We start from the raw sequence: 21,243 nt of genomic DNA, 5'->3' as shown, positions 1-21,243 counted from the left end.
GCTCCATCAGGGCTAGCCTGAAGAAAGAGGCTCCTCCCTCCATAACTGTCTTCCTTCGGCCTATGAGTGAGAGAATAGGTTGGCCCAGCTCCATCAGGGCTAGCCTGAAGAAAGAGGCTCCTCCTTCCATAACTGTCATCCTTCAGCCTGTGAGGGAGAGAATAGGCTGACCCAGCTCCATCAGGGCTAGCCTGAAGAAAGAGACTCCTCCCTACATAACTGTCATCTTTCGGCCTGTGAGGGAGAGAATAGGCTGACCCAGCTCCATCAGGGCTAGCCTGAAGAAAGAGGCTCCTCCCTCCATAACTGTCATCTTTTGGCCTGTGAGGGAGATAATTGGCTGGCCCAGCTCCATCAGGGCTAGCCTGAAGAAAGAAGCTCCTCCCTCCATAACTGTCATCTTTTGGCCTGTGAGGGAGAGAATAGGCTGGCCCAGCTCCAGCAGGGCTAGCCTGAAGAAGAAGAGCCCTCCCTCCAGTCCATCTGCCTTGGTCCAGGCCTCAGAGGGAGAGAAGAATGCTGGACCTGATCCCCTCCCCCCCCTCACCATTCCCTTCTCCTTTTGTGTCGTGTCTTTTAGATTATAAGCCTGAGGGCAGGGAACCGTCTATTATCCCCTCTGTTGTAAGCCTCCTGGATTCCCAGTGATTGGGCAGCATATAAATAAATCCTATAATTATTATTATTATTCTGATTTCTCCAGCTCCCAGCTCTTATTCATGAATCTGACTACAGGTCCTAACATGTAATTCATTATGTTTGATCGCTTGATGCAGATATTTATTTTCTGTGATTGTAGGGAATTTTTCTGTGCACAGAAGGCTTTCAGTCCGACACAGTTTGTAGAAAAGGGAAATCAGTTTTCATGGATTTCCATCTTCAGCTTCTCACCCTCTCCATTTTGAGCAGTCCCTCAGTTATGCGCTGTCGTTTCTTCCTGCTCACCTACCGTTTCAGCTGACAGGAGTATCCTGTGGAATAACTTGAGAACAAACTTGGGCGCGTTACAGACCGCTGAGAAGCAGCAGTCTGGCTCTACCTCTGCTTGCAGCGTCCGGGAACCGCAGCCTTTAAACAGCATGGCTCCCGGAAATCGGGCTCCTTCTCAGGCCCCGGAAGAGGTGCTGTGAGTACCAAAGGGCGCACTCGCGGCATCACTTCCGGTGCGCCACGTGTGGATGCAGAGCATCCGCTACGTCAAAATGGCAGTGCCCGTATGAACAGGGCGCCACCATTTTGTATGGCCTGAGTCCGTGATAGGGTAAGGGGTGGCTAGAAGAGACGCCCCTTTTTCAAACTGGGACGTCCTCAGGACATTCCTAATGATGGTTTGTAACCTGCCCTGGATTCAAAGCCAATGTATGTTTAATCTGGTTAACTGCATTATGTGGAAAATTAATGAAAATCAGAGTGTTTTCCTACTGTAATAACTTAATTGTTTGCAAAATAGGATCTGAGGCTTTTTATTTTATTTTATTTTTTTGGCTAAAGTAGTAAAAACTTCATTTTTGGAATGGAAATAAAACTGAGATAAGTATAGGTTTGAATCTTTGTTCCTTGGGAGAAGGCTCTTCCTTTTCCCCCATGAAAAGGATAAGAGTAGAGGTTTATGTGGTTGAAGAAACAGGGGAAGCTTTTGCAGCTTTTGCTGCTTGTTGCGTTACCAAATAGGAATAGATAAATCCAGTGAATTGCACAGAATTTCAGGAACTCAAACTGAAATGTCCTTTAACTGCCTTCTGAATACTTCTTAGTCCTGGGGAATTAATGTCAGCTGTTGAGAACACTGATACAAAGGAAAAATTCTGAAGAAAAAGATAGGACTAGAATTATAGACTCAGACTGTGGAAGAGACCAAAAAGGCTCAACCCTCTTCTATGCAAGAATACACAATCAAAGTATTCCAAACATATGACAATTCAGACACTGTTTAAAAACCTGCAAATGTTTAAAAACTACCAGCCTCCAAGATAGCATATTCCACTGCTGAACATCTCTTACTGTCAGAAAGTATTTCCTAATATTTAGGTGGAGTCTCTTCCTGTGGTTTGATTCCATTGCTCCATGTCCTGGTCTCTGGAGAGGTAGAAAACAAGCTTACTCTATCTTCAATCTGACATCCTTTCAGATATTTAAACATGGCTCAACAGGTTGAGCATTGTTTCCTTTTGGAAGAAGGAAAAAGACCAAGTAAAAGAAAGTGTTATGCCTTTTCTCTGTCTTCTGTTAGTATTTTGCCATCTTCTCCAGGTAGTGGCCCTACCATTTCCTTATTCTTCCTTTTGCCATGGACATAACAACAACAACAACAACAAAGGTCTTTTTATTTTTTTTAACCTCTCTAGCAAGCCCAAGTTCACTCTGCACTTTAACTTTTTTGGCCTTCTCTCTTTACGTGTTAGCTATTTGTTTGAATTCCTCTTTGGTGATTTCCCCCTTTTTCATTTCTTGCACATGTCCATTTTAAATTTTATCCCAGTTGAGAGTTCTTTAGACATCCATCCTGTTTTGTTTATAGACACCTCCCATTTTTCCTCCTCATTGAAACTGTTTGAAATTGTGTCTCAATATCTCACTTTTAAGAAACTCCCATCCACCATGAATTACCTTCTCTTTTAGTGTTCTTGACCACAGGATCACCCCATAGTATTTCTCTGTGTTTATGGAAATCAGCTTTCTTTAAGTCTCAGATTTTCCTTTCCACTCTATAACAAACTCTAGGAGAACATGGTCACTCCCACTTAAGGATCCCACCACTTCCACCCCATAAACCAGGTCATTACTGTTGGTTAGGATCAGATCTAAAAAAGATGAACCCCCCCCCCCTGGTTGCCTCTTCCAGAAATATCGGGAAGGTTGAAATCCTCCATTACTACTGCATCTCTCTTTTCTGAATGTTTGGTAATCTGTTCCAGGAAAGCATAACCTAAGTGCTCAGTCTGACTTGCGGGTCTGTAGTACACTCCTACAATGACTTCAGTATTGTTTCTCTCTTTCTTAATTTTTACCTGGTTCTGAGGATTTAGGTCATGGATCTCTTAACAGATGTAAGTATCCTTGGCATATAACACTACTCCTCCTCCTTTCCTGTTTGGTCCGTTTCTCTGAAATAGGTTATACTCTTTTACTACATTACTGTAGTAAATCATCCCACCAGGTTTCAGTGATGCCTATTATAGCATGTTTGCTTTGTTGTGCTAAGAGTTCAAGTTCATCTTGTTTATTTCCCATGCTCTGTGCATTAATATAGAACAGTGGTTCCCAAACTTTGGTTCGCCAGGTGTTTCTGACTTCAGCTTCCACAATTCCTGATCATATGCCAGTCTGGCTGGGGCTTATGGGAGTTGAAGTCCAAGATATTTGTAATAGTTTGGGAACCACTGGTATAGAGATATCTAAGACCATTGGTCATTCCCCTTAACTGCTGATTTAAGCAATTTTTTTACCCTCCCATTGTTGGGTTCTTGTATTTGCCCAATTGTCTCTGAATAACATTCAGTACTTGAGGAACTCCTGCCGTCAAGAATACTGTCTCCCTCCCCCACATCATTCAGTTTAAAGCTGTCCTGATCAGGTTTGTTAGACTCTTAACAAAAAACTTCCTGCCAACTGCTGTGACCTAGTTTATAGTATTTTCCATTAACCAGCACTGTACATAATTTTTATAAAGACACATAAATGCTTGACTATGAATTTTTAATAAGTCAATTAAAATACTCTTGACTACATGGTAGGCACATCCATAAGTTATTAACATAGTGGCTTAATGTTAAATTTAAAACATTAAGTGGAAGTTCTTGTCTATATTAAAGTATTCTTTCACTCAACAAGCTTTATGTTCCCAAATAGCTTTTCCCATTTAATATAGTTCTTGTAATCATTATAATTTTCTGTTCATATTCAGTTCAGGTAACACACAAACTGAAGTTTGCACTAATGGCTTAGGAAACAAATCATATTTTGACATTCAAATATGAAGGAATGTCATGATTGGAAACTGCTTGCCTCCTTTCCTGTGTGTTAGGTATTCTCAGTTCTAGGTGTTTGATTTCTCAACATCATTTTTTCCTTGGATGATAGAAATTATTTCATTTATATATTAATTTAAAATACTTAGATACTGTTAGAGGGCCCTTGAATGAATGTATAGTCTTAGCAGATTAAAAACAGAGCACAAAAAGTAAACCTTTTTTTAAAGGAGAAAAAATAAGTTTACAAAGCCAAAATCCTGACTAAACAGTACAGTTTTTACTGCCTTAGAAACCCAGATTTCCCTGGGATGGGAGTTCTATGGTCTGAATCAGGGGTAGGCAACCTGCGGCCCGGCGAGGCCTTGGGACCGGCCCCAGCCTGGTCCTGCCGCCGATTGCCGCCGGGGCCTTTGGCCTCTCGCGTGCAGGGGCAATTGTCTATAGAAGCCTCAGAAACATGCATTTATATTACCATTTTTAAAAAATCAGCAAATTTATTCGTGTGTCCTCCACTTTTTAAAAAAAGTGTCCACCATTTGAAAATGCTGTCCTATATTTGTCCCGATTTATTTATCTATTAAAAATTTTTAAAAATTATTTAATTATTTATTTTTTTGCTTTGGCCCCCCAGTTGTCTGAGGGACAGCAACCCGGCCCCCGGCTCAAAAAGGTTGCCTACCCCTGGTCTGAATGCTGCTACAGAAGAAAGCTCTGTCTTGTCTATCTATCAATCTAGCCACTCTTGATCGTGGACACATTTGGATCTAGGATGAAGTTCTCAGATTATGGACATTTTCATGTAGTATAAAGCAGTATTTGAAATATCATGGACCTAAATTGTTGTGGTCTGTGGACAGTAAATAGGACCATGGTGAAACACACTTTAATTACAGTATATTAAGTCTAGATTACTATAGTATACTTCATACAAAGGACTGTCTAGGAAGAGTGCTTGGAAACTACAGTTGACCAACAACATGGAGTCCCAATTGTTAATAGGGGCTTGTTTGGAAACATATTTGTTTCCATACCTAATTCCAGACACTGGTAATGATTTTTAAAGTCATTTATTATTTGTGGCTGAATGTGTGAAAATTTTCCTTCTTTTGCACAAGACTTTATGCCTGCTGAAATCATTACTGGACACTCTCCAATGTATCTAAATGAAACCCAGAATAATTCTATTTGGGACTCAAGCAGGGGCCTTTCAGGAGGAACTCCATCCCTCACCCATTCTTTAATGACCTTTTAAAGATAGACTTTTGGGCCATGAGTTCTTTCCCTGTTGAAGTAGATTTAACTTATTTGCTGGTGCTTGTCTATGAATTATTTTTGGTAGCTGCTTAGTCTTTTATCTTTCCATCCTGTTTTTGTGTCTTACGTATGCTTTTAGTGGCTTTTCAGACCTTATTCCATTAAGCCTTTGTACAACCATGCCAGCAGCATTTCTTCTGGAGAACACACGGACAGCAGTTGTAGAACACTTGAGCTGTACACACCTATATGTGACTTGACAATATGAACTTCTGTTTTCCGTTTGTAGAATATTGCCTTTAAGCGATTTAAAACAGATTTAGGATGGGGGGTGGGAGACAGATGCAAAAGAATCAGATAATCAAGGTGAGATTAGATGTTAGCAAAATTGCTCCAAACAAATTATGACAGAATTAATGTTTGTGTGAAAGAAATAATGTTGTGACCTATGTTTTTATAAACACAGTGATGGATTTTCTTAGCTATTGCCCATGGCAATTGCATGTGGACAGGATGAAGTTACAGTGATATTTAAGGGTGTTGCGTTAGTACTTCTGTGCAGTGCTATTATACTAACAAGATTAATTAGGCTTCTCAGAGCAGATTTATGAGGTTCAAACTGCAGAATGTACATGAGAGAAGAAATCAGGAAAAACAGAATGGATTTGTCAGTGTTGTTCAAAAACCTGCTTCAAGAAGATCCCTTGTTCTGTAGTTGTTTAAAAAAAGTTTTTGGAAGACTTCCAGCATGCTTGCAGTTACCTCTCTTTTTGTTTCAAGAGTCACCCTGTCAGAAAACATGGAATATTTTTCCAGGTCTCAGTCTGTATTTCATTCTGTATCAGAGTGACTTCAGCAAACGTGTTTATGTGGATTGTCTCAGTATCTTTTTGTGAGTTATACAACATTGTTGCCTTCCATTTGAAATTGATTTCAGAAGGTTTAGTCTTGCTTGAAACTCTAGATTCATTTTCAGCATCAGCAGCTGTTTGCTGGAAAAATCTGCCACTGTATGAATCTCTCTGCTTTTGTTTATATATATTTTTTCATTTAACTTACAGTACTTGGTGGTGGTGGTATACTTTTAAGTCATTTCTGACTTAAAGCTACCCTCAGGTGAACCCATCACTGGGTTTTCTTGTTCAGAGGGGTTTTTCCCTTGCCTTTGTCTGAGGCTGAGAGAGTGTGACTTGCCCCAGGTCACCCAGAAGATTTCCATGGCTGAGTGGGAATTCAAACCTTGGTCTCCCAGGGTCCTAGTCCAACACTCAGATCACTACTTCATTCTGGCTGTATATGGTATTTTTAGGTCTCCTGTAATGAAAATTTCTTAAAGTTGTTATAGAAGAAAAAATGTTCAGTTATAGTGAAACAACAAATAAGAATAAAAACATAGCAAAAATGTTTTAAGAGACAGGTAAGCCAGTAAAACATAGCCAGTTAAAAATCTTGTATAAAGGTGGTTTAGCCAAATTCTACAGAGTTTTGCTTTATTGGAGCTTCAGTGTTTAAGACGTCGCAGTGAATTTTTAAAAAAATGAACAGTACTGTTTGTTTAATTGTTATGCACTACACTAAGTTTGGCAAATCATGATAAAGGTTTCACTTAAGTAGCTTTGACAGTTTTATCAAAGGAAACATATGGCCTACAACTAGCAAAGGAAATCCATTGCAAGCATCTACAAATTGCCTCTCAAGTGACCTTGCCTCACTCTTCATACATTTATGTAAGTAATTACTCAAAATGCATTTAGATTCAATAGGAGTTTATTATTGCTTACTTGAATTAGTGCTCTACTGTGGCAGTCCCACTTTAGGTCTACTGTTTCATTAGTCAGATTCATGCCCACAAATACTGAACTCAGACAAAGCTTTTCTTCTAATGAATATTGACTCTTGCTTACTATTAGTAATTTTAGTAGCCAGAATCTCTTATCACTTCCTTACCTCCATATAGCAAGTTTATGCTCTTCATTATTGTGTGTTATTCCCAAGAAATCATTGTCAAAATAGAAGCTTTTAAGAAAGGAGAAACTGACCATCTTGGATATTTAAGTGACACATTTCACTCATTTCCAGTCAATTTGAAGACCCTAAGAAAGTGGACCCACATACTACATGAGCAACAAGCCTTGAGCCTCTCTTTTTATGTTTCATGCCTATATTTTCAGGCACAACTACCTAAAATTAAAACCTTTGAAGAAATTTAGAATAATGGGTGCTTCAGATTGTTCTTTATAGGAGGAGTCTGGTTTCTATATCAAATGAAAATAAAGGTGTTTTTTTTTTTTATTAAGCAGTTGCATTTGGCTGTGGCATCCTTTTTTGTGTGACAGCAGAGCACTTTCTAACCTAGTTTTATATCTCCATATTTAGCAATTTGTTCTAAATATATTGTGGATTTTTGCATAATCACTCATTTTGGGTATTTTAAATTGTTTAACATACTACATCTTTTGTGTCATGGAACAAGTTCAGTACCATATCATAACATGATAATCAAGACCTATTAATGTATAATTATGCATTCTTGTTTGGAATTGAACAATTAGTATTATATTTTCAGTGTTCTCTGTTTATATAGTGGACACACACATTCAGACTACTTTTTTGAAGTTGGAGTTGGGAAATTATTTCAGTTGTGCATGGCTTCTCAGTGAAAAAACAGACGTAGGTTAAATACAGTTCAATCATCTGAGTGTGAATTTGATAAAACCTTTATGAGGATATATGTGAAGTACAACAATGTGTAGGAGCTGGTGTGGTATAGTGGTTTGAACACTGGACCTTGACTCTGGAGAACAAGGTTTGAATTCCCACTTAGCCATGGAAACCCTTGGGCAATCACCCTCCTCTCAGCCTCAGAGGAAGGCAAAGGTAACCCACCTCTGAACAAATCTGGCCAAGAATATCCCACTTGTCTTAAGGTTGCCATAAGACAGAAATGGCACAACAACAACAAAACAGTGTGTTCCTCTATTGATTTTTAGTGTTTGACCTTAAAATTTAGAGAAATTATATTTTTGTAAATTCCATTTTTGTATGTGTTCTCTTTCAGGATAACATTTTGCCATCTGCCTTTCCAGAGTAAATGGCTGTACGTGGGCACTGAAAGAGGAAATATACACATTGTCAATGTGGAGTCCTTCTCTCTCTCAGGCTATGTCATCATGTGGAATAAAGCCATTGAACTGTGAGTATGGTTTGAGTTAAAAACAAATGTGATACATTTGTTAATTTTTATAAGTGTGTTCTAACTGACAGAACATGCTAAATATAAAAGTTTGCAACGTCTTTTGTTGCTGTTGAAAAACCTTGGCTACTAATCTGTCAGCTGTGCATGGATATTTAAAATGATACAAGTGCTTCAAGATAATATCACCGCTATGTATAAAATATTGAGAAATGTTGCATTCTTGTTTATTAAAGTTCATTTGGAACATTACAGTCATATGCCTCTTTATTGAACAGTATGTCTCAATGTACTCAGTGATGAGATTTTAGAACTATACTTTGTAGTACACAGAGTCATAGTTTCAGTGTAGTTGTAGAATTGTTTTCCATATATTTTTGTACCCGTGTGTGTGTGTGTGTGTGTGTGTGTTTTAATTTTGTGTTTTCAGATAGAGAAAAGTATTTCCAGTATCCAATGAATTCTTCAATGTTTTTTGAGAGCCATTTTATGTATAGAGGCCTGTGTGTATAGCTGCCAGCATTGTGTAGTGATTTAAGCATTGGACTGTGACTCTGGAGATGAGGTTTTTAATTCCTGCTCAGCCATGGAAACCTTGGGGAGGTCACACTTCTCTCAGGTTCAGGGAAAGGCAAAGGCAACCCTCTCTGAACATATCTTGCCAAGGAAACCCAGTGATATGCTTGCCTTAGTGACGCTAAGTCATAAATGACTTAAAGGCACACAACAATATCAACAACAGTGTGTGTGTGTGTGTATCTATTTATGCCTTCAAATTGCTCGATGACTTATGGCAACCTCATCAATTTCATAGGGTTTTCGTAGGCAAGGAATACTCCATGGTGGTTTTGCCAGTTCATTGCTCTGAAATGTACCCTACAGCACCTGGTATTTGTTTGTGGTTTCTCATCCAAGTACTCACCAGGGCTGACTCTGCTTTGCTTCCAAGATCAAACAGGAGGTGTTGAATCACTTAGAAAATACACCGTAGATCATCCATTCTGATTTATTAATCAGGGATGTAGCCAGGATTTTTAAAAGGGGGGTCCAGACTAAGTGCCACCATTATAATGGGGCTTGGGTGCAGTGGCGCAGCAGCACGCACCATTCATTTTTTTAATGGAAGGGGAGTCCGGACCCCAAGGACCCCCCTGCCCGGCTACGTCCCTGTATTAATTTAACGTAACTTCAAAGTCATATGGATTGTATCCAGAGAAAAACGTTATAAACAAACAAAAGTCTGTTATTAATCCTGTGGAGCTAAATCCATTGTTGGTCGTATCTAGAACAGGCCTATTGAAATCTATTCTTCTAACTGGTCTGTTTGTTATGTACAGTTATGTTATGTAGGCCTGTGCTATGTACAATCAACATTGGATTTAGCCTTATGTATGTTTACTTTACAGGGACATTTTATTAAAGAATTTAAAATAGTAAATCACTCAAATTCAGTTGTGTACATATAAATATTTTTGGTGCTAAAGTGGTGCCTGTTGAGGATTGGATTGGATGAGGGCAAACAACTTGAGTCTTGGTCCAGGCAAGACAGGGTTGCTCTTGGTTAGCTGAAAGGAAGATCAGGGAATAGAGATTTAGCCCGTGTTAGATGTGGCTTGTGCTCTCCATAAAGATGCAGGTCTGTGGCTTAGGTGTGCTCCTGGATTCAACCTTAGCCTGGAAGCTCAAGTCTTGGCATTGGCCAGGAGGACATTTGTACAGTTAAGGCTTGTGTGCCAGCTGTTCTGTCCTTGAGATGTCAGACCTGGTCGTGGTGATTCATACCTTAGTTACATCCTTTTTGGATTACTGTAACAAACTTTTTGTGAGGCTGCCTTTGAACAGTGTGAGGAAACTTGTGCTGGTCCAAAGAGATGCCACTAGATTATTAACTGGGCTGGATACAGGGAGCACACAACTCTCTTGTTGGAACAGCTCCCTTGTCTGTCTGTCTGTCTGTCTGGTTTTGGGGCACAATTCAACATGCTAGCGATGCCCTATGAAGCCCTATGTGCTCAGGTTCAGGTTACTTAAAGGAACTTACCTGTATTTTGAAATCTTTGGGGGCAGCTCTTCTTTTTGTCCCACCACCCTCAAGGTGCATTTGGTAGAAAGCAGTGGGTGCCTTCTCAGTGGCTGCTTCCAGGCTCAGGAACTCCCTTCACCTTTCTTACTATGTTTCCACAATCTTTAACTCTCATGGGAATTATTTTTTGAGGAAAAGGCCTTGTATACTGTACTGCATGGTATGTATGTATGTATGTATGTATGTATTTATTTATTTATTTATTACCTGTCTCTCCCCAAGACTTGAGGTGGTGTGCAACATAGATTAAAATACAATATATATAATTTACCATTAAACACGTCAATTAAAACAAACATAGGATTAAAACGGCCATTACCATTAAAATCATCCAAGTTAAAATATGCCAATTTAAAATACACAGTTTTAAAATTGACTGAGTAAGTCTGCTGGAAGAGATAGGTCTTTAATATTGTTTTAAATTCAGACAGCATGTTTAGCTATTGAATATATCCTGGCAGGCCATTTTGCAATGTAGGGACAGTTGATGAAAATGACCTTGGGATTACAGTCTAGTTTTGGCCAGTTGAAGTAAATGTATGCATTATAGGGAAGAGGGTGATCCTATAGGTAATCTGGACCCCAAACCATGTCTCAAAGGTAATAATCAACACTTTCTACTTCATCTGGAAACTAACTGGCAAGCAGTGGAGTGATTTTAATATTGGTGTAATATGCTCACTCCTAGATGTCCCAGCAATCAGTCTGGCTGCTGTATTTTGAACTATTTTGAAGTTTCTGAACTTGATAAAATGGTAACCCAATGTAGAGGGCATTGGAGAAGTCCACTGTGAGGTTACCACTGTGTGCACTATGATCGTTAGGTTCCAATTCTAGGAAGGGACACAGCTGGTGTGTCTGGCAAAGCTGATAACAACTACGCCAGACCGTCATATCTATCTGGGGTAACATTTGGGGAGAGGGACCCAGGAGCACTTCCAAGTTGTGAACACTGTTTTTCATGGAAAATATAACCCCATCCACAACCTCCAATCCCAGTTAAGACTTTTGATAGTAAACACCTGTATCTTGTCTGAATTTATTTAGTTTCAATTTGTTTTTCTTCATCCACCCCATTACCTCCTTCAGGCATTCATTCAAAGAAGACACATAGGCATCCCTTTTAAAGGCATGGAGAAATGGCTTATGTTTTTAAGCAGTTTTACTTTTAAGATGGTTTAATTGCCTTTTAACATTTGTATGCTGTGAATTCATTATAACCCATCTTGTGCCCCCCCCCCCCCCCCCCCAAGCAGAATTTAAGTAAATATGGCTATTTGGCTTAGGTACAGGCTGTCATAGACCATATTTCTAGTTATAAACCTGCCTGGCCCCAGAGATCTGTAGGAGACAAGCGAGGACCTTCTCAATGGCTGTCCCTGCACTTTGGAGTTCCCTTCCTAGGGAGGGTAGGGTGGCCCCTCCTTTGGGTAGCAGGTGAAGATCTTTTTTTTAAAGAATTCAGATAGGCTTTTAACAAAATTCTGTAAGTGCTGTACTGGTTTAAATTACATTGTGTAACTTTTAAAATCATGTTTGAGTATATGTTTTAATATGGTGATAGTTTAATTTGGTTTTGATGTTGTATTTTTAGTTGTAATCTTTTTAATATGTAAGCCACTGTGAGTCCCATTTCTGGGAGAAAGGAAGGATAATAATATTTTTCTCAAAAAATGTTATCTCTGCAACAGCAGTATAACAGTGGAAAACTTAAAAGAACAAATGTAACAGAACTAGGAAGAATAATTTGCCAATTGGCTGAAAATACAATAGATGAATAAATTTGTGAACGACTGTATAAACAGGCTAACTACAAGTCTGTATTTAGTTTTAAAAATAGATAATGTTTACATTTTCAGGTCATCCAAGTCTCATCCTGGGCCTGTTGTTCATATTAGTGACAATCCAATGGATGAAGGCAAGGTAAGCTTTTTTTTTTAACTTACAGCATTAGTGTATAAAAGCAAAACAGCTGAGCCTTCAAGTTATCGAACTGATTAAAGGATGTTGAAAAAAAATTAACTGATAAATCAGAGCACACATCCCACTTCTCAGTGAGATATCTTTGTAGCATTTTGTATGTATATATTAGTGAAAGTAACTATTTAACAACCATTGCAACAAGCTTTATTTCCTATTGTATGTACTTAAATTTCTTTTGTAGTGACCTAGTAAAGTCTCTAGTAAAGTCTCTACAAGTCTCTTTTACAGGCCTAGTAAAAGATATGTTAAAACATGAAAAATACTTTTTTAAAAACTAGACATTTATAAGAATATTGAATCTGAGCATGAAAGTACTGCACTTCCTTTTTCATATGCTAATAGTCTGTTAAAAAAAGTAATATGATGCTCGGGTGAATAACAACTGTTCAAAAATTTAAAAAAAATCAGAATGACATTATCTGTTATATGTATTTAGATGATACATTTTTCTTTGTAGAAATAAACAACACAAACATACATTTAGAGATGTGAACTACATTGGAAATCCAAAATCCAGAGAGAGACATGGCTTTGGGTGACTTTTGATTGGGAAAACTCCTGCTAGGGAAAAGTGTAACTGTGCTCTTATTGCTTGTCTATTATAAACCTTGATTCTTCCTCCCACCTTCCTCTTAAAATGGTATTGAAGTACTGTTAGAGGAAAGGGGTGCTTTTGTAGTACCTACCTTAATGTAGTTGGTTAATGTACTTGAAGTTATAGAACTTAATGGAATGAAACATATGTAACAGTTATCATATTGGTTTAAGATACACTGCCCTTGGCATTGGAAATGGCCACTTGATTTTTTTTTCCTTACTAAGAAGATTTTCCTTACTAAAGCTGCTACCTGTGCGCTTTACTTACTGATCTTATGGAATAGTTTAGAAACTATTCTTCTTTCTTTCTTTCTTTCTTTCTTTTCTTTTTGGTTGAACTCTGAGACAGGGAAGCACTATTTTTTCAAATAATATTTTTTAAACAAATGATTACATATAGCTGATTTCTAAACTATAGTACTTTGAATCCTCTGGGTTTAGAACCTCACGTGGATACAAAATCCATGGATGCTCAAGTCCCATTATATACAATGATGCCTTATATAAAATGACGATATCAAGGTTCGTTTTTCGGTTTTTTTGTGGTATGGGATTTGGTGAGTATTTTCGAACCCATGGTTGGTTGAATCAGTGGATGCAGAATCCACAGAAATGGCAGGTCAACTGTACATCATTTCATTTACCCTTTTCTTTTTTCTCTTTTTTCCCCTCCTCCTCCTCCTCTATTTTGCTGTAAAACTTGATGCCATATGTTTAAGAGACAGATACAGTATTCCAAATACCATTTAACCAGCAAAATGGCAGACTTTTCTGAGATTTTCGACTGTTATGCAAGCATAGCTATTAGATATTTGTTCTTACTGTACTAGCAGCTTATGAGACACTGCTGATCCAAACATAAATGTATTAAGCCTGCATTCAAAAACCAAATGTTTACTTTACCTTTCCATTTTTAGTAAAGCAGGCATTCTAGCAATTCAAATCTTTGCCTGCAATTGATAATTTTCTGACATCACTACATAAGAATGATGTCTAATTTTACAAAGTAACCAGATTAAATCAAATTTAGCATTTTACAATTTTTTTGTGAGCAGGATTATGATAAATATTGGAATATCCCCTTTGATACTACGATTAAAAATGGATCTTGAAGACATTTATGTGCAGAGAAGGGACTTACATAATACCTTTTAACACTTTTGGCTGGGAAGTATAGCAGATTGTTGGAGATTATTCCCAAACAGCAGTAGGTGTTTTGTGAAGTCTGTGGTTCAGCTATAATAAATTTCATGTATTGCTCTTTAATAGCTTTAATTTTTTTGAAAAAACTTTAAAATTATTTGTCTTTCTGCAATGTCAATTTATTACAGTATTCTACCAGTGCTGAACCTTTAAATTTGTAGCATTACTATAAAAAAGCTTTTATTTCCTAAATAGTGCCTCTGTATGTGTGTGTGCGCACACGCATGTGTGTGTATATGTATGTCACATATACAGCATATTTACAAATACTCAGTTTTGACTCATTTCTTTAATGACAATGTAGAATGTAGAAATGCATGCTCCCTTTTGTAATGTTTTCCTCCATTGTAATATAAAATACTTGTTGGAAGGGCATATATGTTGAGAGTACTACTCCACTTTATCAGTTTTGTTTGTTTTGTCCTTTGACCATTATATTGCATTCTCAGGCCTGAAGGAGCAATCCACAACATTGGCATATTCCCTCATGTCAAATCCATTTAACAGCTGCCTGATTCTGTCTCCTTTTCAGTTTTACTTTTCCTGCCATACCAGGTGGTTGACAATCTCTCTCTCTCTCTCATTCTATAACCATACAATTAATATTAAACTCTGTTTAGTTGTACATTAGGTTGGAGAAAATGAAGCATAGAATAAAGAGGAAATGTGAAAGAAAAAGAAGGAAAAAAAGGTAGCAGACACCAATACTGACATGAGAGAAGTGCCAGCAGAAAGAAAATTATATCACTTTGGCCATTTGTGGGAAGCCATAACAATGAATACTGCAATAATAGGTACTTCAAGTAGTTCAGCAAGGGTTTGAAATCATTTTCACAAAATGACCAATGGGAAGCTATCTTTCATCACTGGTATCAGAAAACTAAATCAAGAGGGAGACAGCACAAATGGAAATACAATATTTACGGACTTCAGTGCAGGAACATGGCTGGATGACACTCCTTATTAGTGCTCCACAACAAGGAGGACTTTTGCTTTAAATTAACCATAGTCAGAGGGTTCTCTGGCTGGTGGAATGTTCCTGGGCCAAAGGGAAAATGAGGGATTTGCCCATGAATATCTGGAAACCTCTACTCATGAGTCAAGAGGTTTCAAGACTTTCATGGGCAAATCCCCTGTTTACTCATGAGTAAACCACCTTTTGGGTCAGTAGAATGCTCAGTGAACAAGGGGAGGCCATGGGAACTACTTCTATGCCCAAGCCATGAAAAGCAACCAGTCTTATTTGATGGATCAGTCAGACACTGAGCCAGCTACATGCTTTCTTCAAATGTTTAATTAGACCATAGGATTATAAACATGAAGAATTCTGATTGAAATTATGGAACAGAAACTTTGTTAAGCTGCCTTCTTTGTGCATTCAAGAACTGAGTAAGTGATGTTTATCCTATAAGATCATGATTTAAATATAAGAAGAGCTGGTTGTTGTGCCTAAAGGTTTATAACAAAGGATTTGAGATCATGTGATTTTATAGATGGACTGGATTTTATTAAATATAAGATAGATTGGAATTGAATTTAATAAGAGGAAATTACATTGTGAGAAAGTGGAGACCTTATCTTTCAGAAACTGATAAATGATTGTAACCAGACTATAACCAGACAGAGGTAGGGACACAGTGGAGGTTTTGGTTTGTGGACTTTTAACTATGTGAGTCCTGAATATAAGGAAAGAATATGGAAGTTTCTCAAGAATTTTTACTGAAGCTGTCGGCAGAGAGTTGTCTGTTGAAGAATACCCCACACATGATGAAGCATCTGAAAAGTGGTGTGATGAAAGATTTGAGACTGGGGACTATTGGATTTTAAAACCTTATGACAGATCTGGTAGGATGCAATGCCAGATGAAGTGAAAATAGTGGCTCCTAGTATGGAAACTACAAATGAAGGTGAGGAGAGAGATGGGGCTAATCAGGAAAGGATGAGTATGGAGAATACATATATGGGAGAACAAATTAAAGTTCATTTAGTGGTGGGATTAGCCTAAAAAGAAGAGAGGAGGGTTGAAGAAATATTGGATTTAAAAATAGAAACTACAATCTGGAGTTGGGAGGATAAGAAGGAAGCTAATCTCTAAATGATGTCTAAAGGATGAGAAATACATATATGGAAAAATAAAAGGGGTTTGGAGGGAGGGATTAGGTAGCAACATAGTGGAGAGGACTGAAAGTGGGTGAGGACATGGGATGCATGATCTCCCAGGTAACCACTCTCAACAGAGTGGAAACAAGATGACTGTAAGAACAAAATGTGGGGGAGAGCGTTTGATGATTTGGGGAGGAGGAGGTTTGTATGGCTGAGGAGAAAGGCTCAAATTATATTTAAAATTAAAGGGGTAGTGTCTGCTTTAAAGTGGGCTGTGATTACAAGATAAATTACACTGAGATTTGTAAATAATTGTATAAAGTCAAATATGATAGAAATGTAGAAGATGGATTAGATTTAGTGATACTTTATTATATGTAACACTCACAGTTTTAACTGGAAGAAATAGTATTATACAATTATGCTAGTAAGATAGTTATTACTAAAAATGGAAGAAAATAATATTGCTTAATATGATGTAACAGCCCAATTGGTATGATTATATAAAGATGAGTGATAATGTAATGATATATTAAACTATTTTCCAAGATTTTCTCTTGGAAAGAGAAAAAAATAGCTTTGAGAAATAATGAGAATAGGATAAGGAAAGAAGAGAATTGTTGGATTTTATTTAGAGCAGCTTAAGATAATTACTGTTTTATAACCTCCAAAATGAAGAAGGGTAGTCATCTTTTTCTTTGTCCTTTAATCTTTCTATCTTGTTCTGTACAGTGTGCCATGCTATCCACTGGATTTTGGTTCCTGAACCTCTCATGGATACCAAAATCTGTGGATATTGAAGTCTTATTATATTATGGTGTAGTAGAATGGTGTCCCTTATGTAAAATGGCAAAATCAAAATTTGTTTTTTGTATTTCTTTCTTTCTTTCGTTTTTGAGATGTATATTCTCAAGTGGTGGATGGTTAAATTAGTGGATGCAGAATCTGTGAATACAGAGGGCTGACTGTATTTTTCCCTTTTTCAATTTTAATGTATCAATATAACATGCAATTAAAAAGAAATACACAACTGAATTCAAATTGGGGCACTAGAGCAGGTCCTATCCCATTGTAAATTCAAAGGAGTTACTCCAGTTTTGTTTATGGACCCAAAACACAATGGGGGCACAGATTTGTCTTGGACTTAAAGTACATGAATGGGTATGTGCAATAATAAAAGTTCAAGATAGAGAAATTACAAACTGTTCTAGAGAATTTGGTCCTAAATGATTATTTATTTTGATGGGCTTGAGAGAATTATATTTGCATGACGCTATGCACTGAAGCTGTAGAAAGTACTTCAGGTTCAGTTATAACAGCTGTCATTATCAGTTCAAGGCTCTTCTATATGGTCTGCACACAGAGTTATCACCAAAGTACTAGTTCTCTTGATTTTTTTTAATTTTTATTTATTTATTTATTTATTTATTTATTTATTTATTTTTGAGGCAGCAGGGACTGCAGTTATTCCCGTATCTGGCCAGTATTTTGCTGAAAGACATATGCAAACAGAAAGCAGAAGTGACCTCAGTGTCACATTGCAATGTTTATAGATTTAGGGATTTCTAATGAAATTCAAGAAATTTCAGTTGACAGCTGCAATAACTTGGTTGCAGAAATTAATATGCAAAGCGAGCATATCTCATTTTTCAAGGGAACCAAACGCAACTTAATGGAAGATATAATCAAGTTGAGAATGATGAAGTCAGTAGATCTAATGCATTTCACATGAGTGCTACGAACAGTAGTTTTAACGATTTAGTTAGTTCCATGGGCAAGATTGTACACAAGAGTGTTGCAAATTTTCATGAGACCATTTCAGAATCAAATAATAAGGAAAAGGTATATCATTCTGACTGTACCAACGAAAGTAAGGAGATATTTGCTTTGGTGGATGGATGAGAGCAAGAAGTTTGAACAGGGCAACTATGTGGATGAGGTAGTCATTGTCAGGTCACATTGTCCAGAAAGAATGGACAATGCCAAAGAAGGGACTCAGTATAAATTTATTAGAGATAAGGGCAGTGAGGTTAGCAATGTTAATATAAACAAGAACATGCAAGTTTGCATGAATATCGTTACTGTGAAATCATATTTGTGAAAGCAAGGGGGAACAAGATCCTAACATATAAAAGAATCCACAAAAATTCTGGCTTGAGCTGAGATATGGTTGCATTTGCTAACAGCAGTGTATCTCAAAGGATGTTTGAATGTGACAGCAGACTACTCAACCAGGAATAAAATTCAACCAGGAGAGTGTGTTTGAACCAGGAGATATTCAACCATTTACAGAACAACTATGCTAAATTGGTGGTGGACCTTTTTGTATCTGATCCTAATTTCAAAGTAAAAATGTATTTTTCAACCAGTAGAAGCACAAATGCAGAAGGGCACAATGCATTAGCAGTGGAATGGTCAATGGAACTACTTCATGTATTCCTTCCTTTTCCAATATTAGAGAATTCTTTTTAAAAAAATCGTAGTAGAAAAAGCAGAAATTATCTTAATTGCTCCACACTGGTTGCACAGACTTTCTTATCCTTTGCTAATAAATACACCACTCGAAGTCCAAGTTACCACCCCAGCCCACAGTGGTTAAATCTAACAATGTGGAGGTTGAACAGAAAATTTTGAGCCAATAGGAGCACACTGAGCAAACACCATTTTTTGAAACCACTTGGCAGAGATTCTAGAAGTGGTGTGGGCGGAAGTCAGTGTTAATGGAAGAAGTTCAGAGGGATGATGCCATGTCTTTGCTTTAGAGTAAAACAGATAAAGGTCTAAGCCCTAATAATTTAAAGAGGCAGGTTGCTGCTCTGTTATCTGTGCTGGTAGTAAATGGTAAGCCTTTATCTACCCATCTTCATGCCAAGAGATTTTTGAGAAGAGCAACTTTACAAGATCAACTATCTGTTCATTGGTTCTGTATGTGGGATTTGAAAGTGGTATTGAGTATTTTGACAAAAGTTTGTTTTTAGCCACTTCATGAGGTAACCCTGAGGTTAATGACTTTGAAAGTGCCATTTCATGTAGCAATTACATCAACAGTGGGGGTATTGAAAATGACACCTCTGTCAGTAAATCCTAACTTGTGACTGCTTGAATAAGACAAATTATCTTTGACAATTGATCCTTCATTTCTTCTGAAGTCTATGTTACACACAAGTGGTACCAGACATTAGAACTACCAACATTTCCCCTAAATCCAAAACATCTGCTAGAGAGATGGTGGCATTCATTGATGTAAGGAGGGCAGTAAAGGTTTATATAGAAAAGACAAAAACCATAAGATGTACAAAAGCTTTATTTGTTTCTTTCCATCCTAGAACCTTAGGCTTCAAGGCAATTAAATCAATCATTTTGAGGTGGTTGAAAAGCTGTATTTACCTGTGCTATGATTACTTCCAAATTCCAAAAGCACAGCATGTATGGGTCCATTCAACAAGGTCAATAGCCATAAAAACAGCATTCAGAGTAACATCTTCATTGGATGAAGTATGTAAAGCAGCTGGATGGAGGGAACCATCAACATTTTTCAGACATTATAAAGCAGACAAATTTAACTTAGGGCAGGTGACTTTTGGATGAACTGTTCTACAACCAGTGGTTAAGAAAACAAGTTGGGTATAAGAGTTCAGCTTGAGTATATCCCAGTGGTTATGGATTGCTCCTTGAGCCCTTTTAAGAATGAGGCATTGATATCTACCATGAATTAACATTATAGGACAGCTAAAGGAGCAATCTGTGGCTGCAATAATAAAAATGTGTGTGTGTGTGTGTGTGTGTGTGTGTGTACACCTTATTCTTTCTATTAATAACTCAGAAGGATAAAAGTATGTAAAGCTGTGTAACAAAACTGAAGGGGAGCGAGAAATACTCAGTGGCTTAAACAGATACGTAATTTTGGTTTCCTGGCTTGATCAGGTGTGAGGGAATATCATGATAGCTGTGCAGCTGGTTTAGCAAAATCCTGAACTGAACAGACCAATTTTGACTAATTTGCATTGAGGCAGCCCAGTTTGAACTGGATATGGATCAGTCTAAGTCTCTTTGGATCAAGTCAGCAATTCAGACACTAAAAGAAAGCTAAAGTAAAGCAGAATATGACAAAGGCCCAAAGCAGATGGACCAAAAGGACTGGCTTCTGGTCACTTCAGTGGCATGACATGCAGATGACCCATGACCGCAGAGCAGCCAGAAGCTGCTCTGAAGCTACCTAAGGTGGCCCAAGGCCACTGGCAAAAGGAACATTAAAAAACTTCTACTGTTAGTGGTTTGTTTGGGACTGTGGTGGCAGCCAACTTTAGGAGCAGGCCTTGTGGTCGCCACAGTTGAAAACTTAGCCAGGTAACAGCCAATTTGTTTCTTCTCTCATTGTTTCTCCTCTCACAGAGATCAGTAAAAGAAGCACATGAGGGGACATGGAGCCTTTAAATAGCCTCCCTCTCACCCCCTCCCAAAGATTCTGTCCACATCTTCAGGTTGCACAAATTGAAACGGATCCAGTAACACTGGAGAACCAGGTGCCAATGTTACATCCACCAGACCTGTATCAACTATAGCATCTAAGCTGGAGCAGATATGAACAATTTTATCCCCAAAGTGCTGTGCAAATGGTTCACAGTAGGCTACCAAGTGGTTTATATACTGTTCTTGTGGGACGAATTGCAGAAGGCCCCTGACTACTTGAAACAGCTCCGCTGGACAACACTGTGCAGATGCAATGGTGACAGTGACAAAGGATTTCTTTACTGACACCACTGTCACGCCATAGACGTTCCAGTGTGCTCTAGCCCATGTTCAGTCAAACTCTCTCTCTGTCTCATTGTTGCTCTGGTCTCCATCCCACTTGTTTC

General features: G+C 37.9%; 1 protein-coding gene across 5 annotated transcripts in view; it reads left to right on the top strand.

Annotated features, from left to right (window-relative positions):
* The window catches only part of STXBP5 (syntaxin binding protein 5), a 165,932-nt gene that overhangs the window by 44,453 nt on the left and 100,236 nt on the right, over positions 1 to 21,243 (top strand). For 4 of the 5 annotated variants that reach the window (XM_042445840.1, XM_042445839.1, XM_042445838.1 and 1 more), the window contains exons 5-6: positions 8,284 to 8,418; positions 12,361 to 12,424. In XM_042445840.1, the coding sequence (XP_042301774.1) occupies positions 8,284 to 8,418; positions 12,361 to 12,424 (199 nt within the window). Of the gene's footprint in view, positions 1 to 8,283; positions 8,419 to 12,360; positions 12,425 to 21,243 lie in introns of those variants that run through there. The other variant, XM_042445841.1, reaches the window with a different exon arrangement.

This window comes from Sceloporus undulatus, chromosome 1, assembly GCF_019175285.1.
Source record: "Sceloporus undulatus isolate JIND9_A2432 ecotype Alabama chromosome 1, SceUnd_v1.1, whole genome shotgun sequence".
In the NCBI taxonomy this organism is placed as follows: Eukaryota; Metazoa; Chordata; class Lepidosauria; order Squamata; family Phrynosomatidae; genus Sceloporus; species Sceloporus undulatus.
This window is presented reverse-complemented; position numbering and strand designations above follow the sequence as displayed.